Raw genomic sequence first — 10,363 nt, 5'->3', positions numbered from 1 at the left:
ACATTAGTCCAGAGGCCAAATTTTTAAAAATTCCTTTTCTTATTGATAACTTTGATACTTACCTTATTCATTCGTTATGTGTCTGTATGCGAGTGCACACGTCACAGTATGTGGAGTTCAGAGGACAGCTTCCATCGTGGAAGTGGTGGGGACCAAATGCCAGTTGTCAGGATTAGTGGCGAGCACCTTGGCTCACATGCGAGTGGAGGCAAAGGGGAAGACCAGGGGTAAGCAGTGGCTATGCCTCTAGGAATACAAACCTAGGGCTCACAGGCGTGAGATCATCCGGGCAAAGGGTGTAGATCGGAAAGGAGTCGACAGTGAACGGTGAAGCAAGTTACACCTCCGTTGCTATTCTCGAGAGGTGTCACGTGAACGCATCTAGGACGAAATCCCGGGGACTGAGAACCCCCCCCCCCCCCGCAACTCCTACTGTGGGCCCCTAAAGCAGGGCCTACCGGGGGCGGGGCCTCACTTGGGTGTGGGCGTGGCCTCGACGCAAGTCAGGCAGCTCTGGGGCCGGCCCGCGGCCGGGGCGATGACGTCAGTGCATGACTGGGTTTTTATGAATGAAAGGAATCCTGTGCGTGAGTAATTCCGGGAAGCTCGCCTTACAACTGCGCGCGGCTCCGGCCCCCTGCGCCACCCGCCCCATAACAAAACTCTGAGCGGCCGTCGCTGCGCGGAGCCGGGTACCCAGTGAACTGCGGTCCCGATCGGAGAGGAGTGGGGCTCGAGGGCGGCCTGGGACCGCCACCGCGACAGCTGCGGGGACAGCTGCGACAAGCGCGCGCGGAGCGCCGGGCCTGGCGGAGAGCGGTAAGGACGCGTCAGGGACCGGGACCGCGCTAGGGCTGAGCGCTCCGGGTCGCGCCTGGGCCGCGCGTGCGGCTGTGCTGTCGGCGCCCCTTGTACCTCTACCCACCGAGGGGCCTCCGAGGGGCTGGCTGGGAGGCGGTGCGCGGGCCCCGGGAGGAAGCCGAGGCGGAGGCGGGGGCGGGGCGTACACGTACGTGACTCGGTGAGAACAGTTCTTGGAGCCGCGCCCAGCACCGTGTGTGCGCGGTTTGTTTACGTCCCCCAGTGGCGTGCGTGCGTGTGTGTTCTCTAGGGAGCGCCCTGGGTCCTGCGGGCTGAGTGCGCCCGGTTTACCTCGGGGTGTGTGTGTTTGTCTTTGGCTGCACGCGCACCCTGGATACTGACACTAGCCCGGTGTACCTTGAAGTGAGTGTCACACCGGTGTCCGCTGGAGCAAATGCGGAATAAGAACCCGAGTGAAGGAAGTGGCCCAGTCGATGGTCATACCAGGTCTGGATTTTTTTTCTTCTCCCTCCTCTCCACCCTCCGCCATCCTCCCCCTTCCCACCAGACGGGACTGCCCGGTCCCAGTTGTCTCCGGAGTTTCCCCTGGATGGAGCCATGTGACATCAGTGTTTGTTTCTTGCCCAGCGCGGGTGCCTGCAGCGTTAGGTAGAGCAGAGTCAGCCTCCTCCTGGCCACCTGGTGGACCTGGTAATGAAGTGCGTGGAAGTCCTTCCTTAACCCCAGGTTTTCTGGCTCAGTATGGACTGTTCATCACTGGACTGTCCTAGTCCTCCTGTCTCAGGAGAAATAGGGAAGGCCAGAAAGGCCATGGCAAAGATTGGGGAAGGCAAGGCTCCTAGGCTGCTCCCGTGGCTACAGTGACTGGTCTGGGTTTCTGAGGCCGCACTGGGTCCTGAAGGAGGGAGAGAGAGGCTGATAGCCAATGCGCCTGGTAGTTTCAGTTCTCAGGTGGGACTCGTTAGACTGGACCTGTATGTGGACTGCTGGACCCCAGGGCTAATTAAAGACTGGCACACCTACAGGCCACCCCGGACCAGCAAGATCAGCAGGCAGTGTAATCCCTGTCTTCCTGCGGGAAGGGTTAATATGGGAGGGGAGCGCTGCAGGAAAACACCTGCTGAGGCCAGCAACCTGAAGGGTAGCTACTTCTGGGAACCCCATGACCCGACTCAGACTTTTTCCCCTCTTGCCCTGGAATCCAAGGAGGTGGCAACCAAGCTTGTTAGGGGGTGGAATCAATAATACTTTAACTTTGAGCCCAGTGAGTTCTGCTTCCACTGTGAGGACTCCAGTGTCCCGGTCTGCGGCAGAAGGGCAGGGGAGCCGTCTGTCAGTTGTGAAGCGCAGCCTGTTTACCAGGGGAAACTGGGAAAGCAGAACCAACCCCAAGGGCCTGCAGCTGGAGATGTATGTAGAGTTGGTGGTGGGGGCGGGAGCTGTAGTCAGGACCACAGGATGTAGGTGGGTCCATCCTCAAGGCTGAAACATCAAGAAACATTCCCCAGTGGGGCTGGGGGTCAGTGGTGAGGGGAAGTGGCTAACTGGCTCATTGACAGATGGAAACTTAGCATTGAAAGATTCTATTTCCCCTTGAATCCCCAGAGGTCTACTAGGGCCCAGGATCCCTAGATAATGCACTTTTTTTTTTTTAAATGAGCATTTTTCTTGCACGTATGTGTTTGCACCCTGTGTGTACCTGGTGCCAGCAGAGGTCAGAAGAGGGTCTTGGATCCCTTGGAATTGTAGTCACGGATGGTTGTGAGCCATCCTGTGAGTGCTGGGAACTAAATCTGGACCCTCCTCTGCTAGAGCAACAAGTGCTCTTAACCACTGAGCCATCTGTCCACCTCAGTTTTTGATGGGAGGATTTATATACACTTGCTGCGGCAGGAAGGCCTGGTGAGACCAGTTCACCCATGGCTGTGGTAGTGGAGGTGCTGCTGGCTCCTGTCTCCCTGCACTAGGAAGCTTTGCTGACACTTAGCCTTGCATAGCGGCTGGACCACACACTTAGGGGTGCAGTAAACAGACAGACCTTGGGACTGCCTTCTGGGAAACAAAGTAAAACAGCTCACTACAAAGTGGCAGCTAAGATAAGTGCCCTGAAGGGGAAGTAGCAACAGGGGTCCAGCTTAGCCAGGGCAATCATGGAAGCTTTCCCTGGGGAGTGGCTAGGGAGTAGAGTCTAATGTTGCAGTGACTCTAGAACACAGAGGACAAGGGCTATAGTTCCTTTTTGGGCTTTCAGGGCTCAGCACAGAGCCTGGCATATAGTAGGTGCTTCTTGGATATGTGGATAGCTAAAGAAATGGGCAATGGCTCCATGTCCTTGAGCCCAATGACACAGATAGAAAGAGGACCACAGGTTCAGGAAATGGAAAGCAAGACGGTGGACGAAAGGAGTCTTGTAGGAATTCCCCAACCATGACCAGGTCCTTCAGGGTGCAGGTGGCTTCCTCCTTCAAACACTCGGAGCCTGTGTTCCTTTTGGCTAATAGTCATTAGGAAATCCAATCTGCTCATTTGTTGATTATTAGCAAGAAGAATGCTGGGAGCCTGGAGGGAACAGATTATTGGCCAGAGGCTCCTCTGTGGGCTGGGCAGCTGATAGAATGGGTGCTTTGGTTTTGATCTTATTTTCCCAAAGACTTTAAAGTTCAGTTTTTTATTTATATAGGCGTTTGTGCCTCAGTGGAGTTTTGTGTTCCACACGTGTGCAGATGGCTATGGAGGTCAGAAGGTGTCAGATCGCTGGAACCGTAGTTACAGGCTGATATGATCCACTCCATGTGGCACCGAGGAGAGAACCTAGGTCCTCTGCCAGAGCAGCAAGCGCTCTTAACCACAGAGCCATTTCTCTAGCCCTATTTTTGTTTTGTTTCGTGATCCTGGGTCTTATGTAGCCTGAGGCGGCCTTGAACTTCTGGCCTTCTTTTTCTGCCTCTTGAGGGCTGCCCTCACGGTGTACATGACCACACCCGACTAGTACAAGGTGTCGAAATCTGCCAAACATGGCCAAGTTTGCAGGTTCGTGTCTGTAGTGACCCCTTTGATGCTAGTGGAGGTGGAGGTGGAGGCAAAGGAGGGGGTAAGGCAGTGGTCAGGCCACTGTGGTCTTGGTCTGGCTGGAAGAGGAAGTGGCCCCTAGCTGTGCAGGTGGAGGAGAAAGATCAGGGCTCATAGCCGGCCGGCTGCTTGTGCGCTCATGCTTCTGCCTCCAGGAGGCCTTCCCTGGTTTCCTTTCCTTTCCTCCAATGTCTCCACCCTGCTGGAGGCTTTGGAGCTTCACGCTGGGCCAGAACCTGACAGTGTAAACTCATGATATTGCCATTGCTGGATGGTACCTTAGGTTCCAGGGAGGTTGGGCATGTTGGGAAATCCAGGCCCAGAGAAAGGGAGTGACAACCTGGAGCCACACAGTGAGAGTGTGGGTAGCAGCATGGAGCTGGAACCCCAGGCTGCTGCTTGCCTGTACTGCTCAGTTCTTCCAGTCTTGCGTCCTTCCAGGAGGGAGGAGGCGCCCCGTGCTTACTGCCAAGACCCAGGCAAACACATTTTTTCCCTCTGTCCTCACCAAGTAAGCAGTGTGGCTCAGCAGCCAGAGAGGAGCCCATGCCAGTGGGTGGGCCGTCTGCAGGATGTCTCGGGTGTACAGCGAGGGGCCAGAGACAGGGACAGGAAGGCCAAGGCCCCTGGCTGGTCAGCCGTCATGTCCCCGAGAATGAGCTCACTCCTGAGTCTCCAAAGAATACTAGGAACCTCAGACCTGGAGTTGGCCCCGCTGGCTTCCCCAGGAAGAAGAAAAGTCTTGAGGGTGGGGTCCCTGGGTCAGGCAGGCTGGTGGCAATGGAGTTTCCTTGCCTTGTGTCCTAAAAACTGGGGCCTGCTGCTAGAAGCCAAAAGTCAAAGGCAGTGGGAAAATCTCTCCCCCTTCTCATGTTGGGACAGTCCCTCTGTGACTGGCTGACTGCTGAGCTAGGACATTCCTGGGCAAATCTGAGCCTCCATGGACTTTGAGGATGCCACTGAGGGGCCTAAGGCTAGAATGCGGGTTGGCGGGATGTAGGAGGAGGGGCAGGTCCCAGCCTTCCTAGCATTCACTGTCCTCAAGGGTATGGCTGCAGTCCCACCTCTTGGGGGGCTGGCTGTGCCGTGTAAAGAAGGTTCAGCAGGAAAGCTGAGGTTTGGGGTGTTTCGGGATTTTTTTGTTTTGTTTTGTTTTGTTTTTTGAGACAGGGTTTCTTTGTGGTAACTTTGGCTGTCCTGGAACCCTCTCTGGAACACAAAGATCCACCTGCCTCTGCCTTCCAAGTGCTGGGGTTAAAGGCATGCGCCACCTGAGGTTTTGAAAGCTTCAGCGGCTGTTTCATCTCCCTGGAAATAAGTGCCTGGCTAGAGTGATCTGTGCCCAGCCAACCCAGTCCAGCCCCGACTTGATCTAAGACGCAAGAAGACCAGGAAAGATAACTGATCGTGAGGGCTATACTGCCAAGGTTCTGGGTCCGAACGGCGCACCCAGCACTCGGCACCCTGCAGGTCCCGAGTTAACTTGTGCAGGGAGAGGCCCCCTTCTTCTACCAGGTCCCTTGACTAAACAACTATCCCCCACCAGTCCAGCTCCTCACAGCTGGCAAAAAGGCCTGGGTATCTGGTGTAACTTGAATATCCCATCCCTGGCCGACCTAACCCAGGTCCAGGCACAGCACAGGTGGAGTGGCTTCCTCCTCAGATGTGAAGAAACAGGGCTCATAGAAGGAGCTGTACCGAGGGCATACTGTGCAGGTGTCGAGCTCAGTACAGCTTCAGTCCTGGGCTCTGCCCTGGGTAGCTGTGACCCCTCTGTCACCGTCTTGGAGCATTATTTGACAGTGTTATCAGGAAGACTGTGAAAATGATGGTCGGAAGGGACCAGGGGTCAGTCCTGAGCCAGGTGGTGGTGGTGCACATCTTTAATCCCAGCACTCAGGAGACAGAAGCAGGTGGATTTCTGTGAGTTCAAGGCCAGCCTGGTCTACAGAATGAGTTCCAGGACAGCCAAGGCTACACGGAGAAATCCTGTCTCAAAAAAATGAAGAGGAAAAAAAAAAAGTCAGGCAGAGTTCTGCCTGGATTGCAGACAGGCTGCGGTGTGGCTTCTAGCAAATGAGGTGCCTCTCTGGGTCACTACTTCCTCTTGGGGTGGTCTCTAGGGCCTTTCCTCATGCAGTTCTGTGGTGACCCTGGCTGGCTGTGCTGACTCAGAACAAGCCCCCAGAGCTGACTGCAGCCCTGACACCTGGCCAGGCTCAGCAATTTTACTAAGCTGCCAGACCACCTCTGCCCCTATGTATGACAAGTTTCCACTAAAACCATGGAAGGAAACTGTCCCACTTTACAGATGGGATAGTAGAGACCAGAGATGTGAAGTCGTTCTCCCCAGGCTGCACAGCCTGGAGAAAATATGGACAGGACTCAAACTCTGGGGCTTGCCTCTCAGCCAGTGCCGCTCCTTTCCATTTCCCAAGCCCTTATCTGGGCCAGAGGTTACCTGGGTGGGGTCCCTATGCTTGCTCCGACTCTCCTGGCACCTGTGACATTTGTCCCACAAGGCGGAAGACAAGGAGAAGAATGTAGAGGCCAACGAGCAAGTTCCACTCACACTATGTTCCCCTAAGCTCGTCTTGGAACTTGGCTAGGACACTGACCAGCTGGGTGACCATGACAGAAACCCCACCCACCCACACCACCGCCTGCTCCCTGCCCCTGTTGGGCCTGGGCAGGGCAGCCTCAAACACCCGGGGCCGACTCAGCTGTCTAGTGTAGGGACTAGTGTAGGGATGGTCACACCACTGCGGAAGAAAAGCAAGGGCAAGACGGGCTAGGGGGCAGGGGGCACCCAGCAAGGCCTATGGGTCAGGGAGGGCTTCCTACCCTAGGGACAGAGTAAGCAGGAACCTGGCAGACAGACTGAGGGGAAAGCGGAGGGGCAGCAGGGGGTGGGGTGATAGGAACTGAGTGATTCTTCCAGGCCGGAGGCAGACTAGTGGGAAGCAGGGTGGGGCTGGGCACAGGGCCTGCCACCTGGAGCACTACATGGTGCCTGAACTCTTGTCTTCTGGCCAGTAGGACCCACAGGAGGTGCCATGTGGCCATGGCATGTCAGATTTTCTTATTGAATAGATATCACCCCACCATAGTGTGTGGCTCAGGCAGGGAACTGTTTAAAACACACACCACTTCAGATATGATAGCCACACCTATAACCCCAGAGATGATGGCCCACACTTGTAATCCCAGAGATGATGGCCCACACCTATTAAGCCAGGACTTGGGTAACTGAGGCTGGAGGATTGCAAATTCTATTCTGTCCTGTGAAGTCAAGGAGTCGCACTCTCCAGAATCAGCACAGGGCATCTATAACTGCCCAAGTCCTGGTCTGGGCCCCAAGTGCAGCTTCCAGCTACATCAAAAGGGGCACGGTGGTTTTTTTGTTGTGTAGAGAGAGATAGGGTCTTGCTTGAATGCGGTGTGTAGCCGAGGATGGACTAAAAATTGTGATCTTCCTGCTTCAGCCTCCCCAGCCCTGGGTTTGCAGGGTGTCGTGCCTGACCTAGCGGTTTTGTTAGTTTTAGTTCTCTTTTATTTGAGGCAGGGTCTCACATAGCCCAGGCTGGCTTTGAATCCATGATCTAACAGGATGACCTGAACTTCTGACCCTCCTGTCTCTTTCTTGATGCCAGGATCCCTGCCCTGTGCCTCTGCTCCCCTGCAGGCCCCATAAGACCCTCCTAGCCTTGGGATCACAGTAGCTGTGTCAGTCAAAACAGTGTCTTGAATGGGCAACTTCCCTTTCCTGCCCCACTCCTTCCTGCTGTCTGAGCTGCTCCACTGACCCCTAACCTAGTGGGAGTTTCTCAGAAGCTCCAGACTGTCCCCACCAAGGCCTGAGTCACAACTAAGAATTCCACAGTTGCCACACGAGCATCTTCTCTGGCCAGACCCTGTGCTAAGCTGGGGTAAACTGTAGAGTCAGCAAGGATCCTGCCGTTGGAGAGGGCCATCCTTACAGGGCAGACACTGAGCAAGATGCGGCATGTGTGTGAGTGTGAGATGTGTGTGCATGTGGTGTTAGCATGCAGGATGCAAGTGTGTGTGGAGGTCAGAGGTTGGCGCTGAGTATCCTTGACTGTACATGAACTCAGAGCTCCTGGTTCAGCTAGCCCAGCTAGCCAGTTAGTTCCAGGAGTCCCGTCTGTAGCCTCCTCCCATCCTGGGATTACAGGTGGGGTACCACACTCACCTTGCATTTACATGGCTTTCGGGGATCCAAAACCCTGGGCCTCTCACTTGCCCTTTTAAAATTTTGACATTTATTTTTATTTCCTATGCATGAATGTTTTGTCTACACGCATGTCGGTGCACTGCGTGTTCAATCCCCGATTCGAATAGAAAGGAAAAGAGTTGGCGAGATGGCTCCGTGGCTAAGAGCGCTTGTTTAACAGGGTTTCATGCAACCCCAGCTGGCCTCAAACTTCACCACACCAGCCTCCCCCCACAAGTTTCTGTTCACCTGTCTCCCCAGTGCCAGATACATGGCAGATTGAAGCTAATCAGGAAATGGTCACTGAAGGAATGTGAGTCTTGCAGGCCCTGGGGAAGGCTCTGGGGACCACTGGGCTCATCATAGGTTAGAGAATAGCTGCTATCCCCTCTAGAGCCATGGAGAGTTAGTGACTGGCAGACCCCAGGCAGTTTGAGAAATCTTCCCAAAATATGATCTTGGCCAAGTGCTGCTGGGGAGGACACTTGGGCGCTGTATCTTGATGAGGTACAGGATGAATTTTGGAGATTCGCTGACCTGCACACATTTGGGCACATTTCTGTAGACAGCCTGTAACCCCAGCACTCAAGAGGCAGAGGCAGGAGAATAGGGAGTTTGACGCCAGCCTTGGCTACATGAGATTGCTCTGTGGTTAAAGGAGTTTGCTGCCAAGCCTAGGATCTTAAATGGATGCCCTAGAACCCACAGGTGGAAGGAGAAAACTGACTCCTGCAAATCATCCTCTGACCTCCACACGACTGTCAGGGCTCTGGTGGACCCAGCTAACACATACAACTGAAACAAACCAAAACATGCATGTCCTGGCCCCGTGCAGGAGAATGGCCCATGGGAGGAGTGTCCACTCCCTCAGTTCATGTCTGTCAAGTGCTTAGTGTGTGCAGGCACTGACCTTGGTGTGGTAAGGCTGGGGCGGGGGGACGGGGAGGGAGGGACAAGCCATTAACTGGGATGGACACTGGCATTCGGCAAAGACCTAGATAATGAGGAGTCACTACAGGGAGCTGGGGTCAAGGGAGGCAGGACTAAATGCTGACCTAGGAGCCTTGAATGCTAGGCTATGTGTTAGTATTCAGGCATCTGTACTGGCCTGCCCTTGGGGTCCTGACGGGCTATGTCTTCAGCTGCAGCCACTAATAGCACCTCCTGTGCACATCTGCTACATTCCCTGCTACATTCTCTGCCTCTTTCTCTTCTACCACTCTTGTCCACACCGACCTGTCCCTGCCCCTTCTCTCTCCTCTTCCAATAAACCCGCGTGAAGTAAAACGTGAACAAACCAATGAAAATGACCTTGAACTTCTCTTTCCCAGGCCTCCAGCCCAGAGGGCACCTTCTGCAAAAATGTCAGTGGATCCCTTATCCAGCAAAGCCCTGAAGGTGAGTTAGCTTCTGTGGACCACACTAGCTCCTGTGGGCTCTCTCTGCTGCTGCTGCTCCTGGTACAGCAGTGTTGTCCCAATTCCCCTTTCCTTCCTGGAAGCCCCAAAGGGGACTAAGCAGCTACAGGGCCAGAGGGGCAGGTCACTTCCCACTGTGCCAGCTTCCCCTGTGGAAAGGGACTTTCCAGGTTGCGTTTCTCAGCGGGGGTCCAGGACTTGACTTGGTTGGTTTGAGCCCTGGGTGGTCTCCTGTGTGCTAATGCCGGGTCCCAGTCACCTTCAAGGTCTTGGCTCAAGTCCAGTAACCGCCCAAAACGGGGAAGGAGGGCGCACTGGGAAGTGGGGCGGCATCCCCAGCACGGGTTGCGTGTCTCTGTTTCCCCAGGTCAAGCGCGAGCTGAGCGAGAACACGCCGCACCTCTCGGATGAGGCGCTGATGGGGTTGTCGGTGCGCGAGCTGAACCGGAACCTGCGCGGTCTGTCGGCAGAGGAGGTGACACGGCTGAAGCAGCGGCGTCGCACACTCAAGAACCGCGGCTACGCGGCCAGCTGCCGTGTGAAGCGCGTGTGCCAGAAGGAGGAGCTGCAGAAGCAGAAGTCCGAGCTGGAGCGCGAGGTGGACAAGCTGGCGCGCGAGAACGCCGCCATGCGCCTGGAGCTCGACGCGCTGCGCGGCAAGTGTGAGGCGCTGCAGGGCTTCGCCCGGTCGGTGGCCGCCGCCCGTGGGCCCCCGGCTCTGGTGGCGCCCGCTAGCGTCATCACCATCGTCAAATCAGTGCCAGGCCCTGCCCCCGCTCCTGACCCTGCCCCCTGCTCTTAGTACCCACCTCTCCCCCTC

At 55.5% G+C, this 10,363-nt stretch overlaps 1 protein-coding gene across 2 annotated transcripts; it reads left to right on the top strand.

The window, feature by feature from the left end:
- The first annotated feature begins 577 nt into the window (after positions 1 to 577).
- Positions 578 to 10,353, top strand: Maff (MAF bZIP transcription factor F). 2 transcript variants are annotated; one of them, XM_026782761.1, is made up of 3 exons: positions 578 to 819; positions 9,457 to 9,523; positions 9,911 to 10,353. In XM_026782761.1, the coding sequence occupies exons 2-3, from the start codon at positions 9,488 to 9,490 to the stop codon at positions 10,343 to 10,345; spliced, it is 471 nt and encodes a 156-aa protein (XP_026638562.1). In that variant the 5' UTR covers positions 578 to 819; positions 9,457 to 9,487; the 3' UTR covers positions 10,346 to 10,353. The 2 variants fall into 2 exon arrangements, with proteins under 2 accessions (XP_026638562.1, XP_005354261.2); XM_005354204.3 differs by lacking the exon at positions 578 to 819 and adding an exon at positions 1,169 to 1,308.
- Positions 10,354 to 10,363: the final 10 nt, after the last annotated feature.

The sequence above is a fragment of the Microtus ochrogaster genome, chromosome 15 (assembly GCF_000317375.1).
Source record: "Microtus ochrogaster isolate Prairie Vole_2 chromosome 15, MicOch1.0, whole genome shotgun sequence".
Classification (NCBI taxonomy): domain Eukaryota; kingdom Metazoa; phylum Chordata; class Mammalia; order Rodentia; family Cricetidae; genus Microtus; species Microtus ochrogaster.
Note: the sequence above shows the minus strand (reverse complement) of the source record. Positions and strands in the feature narration are given on the sequence as shown.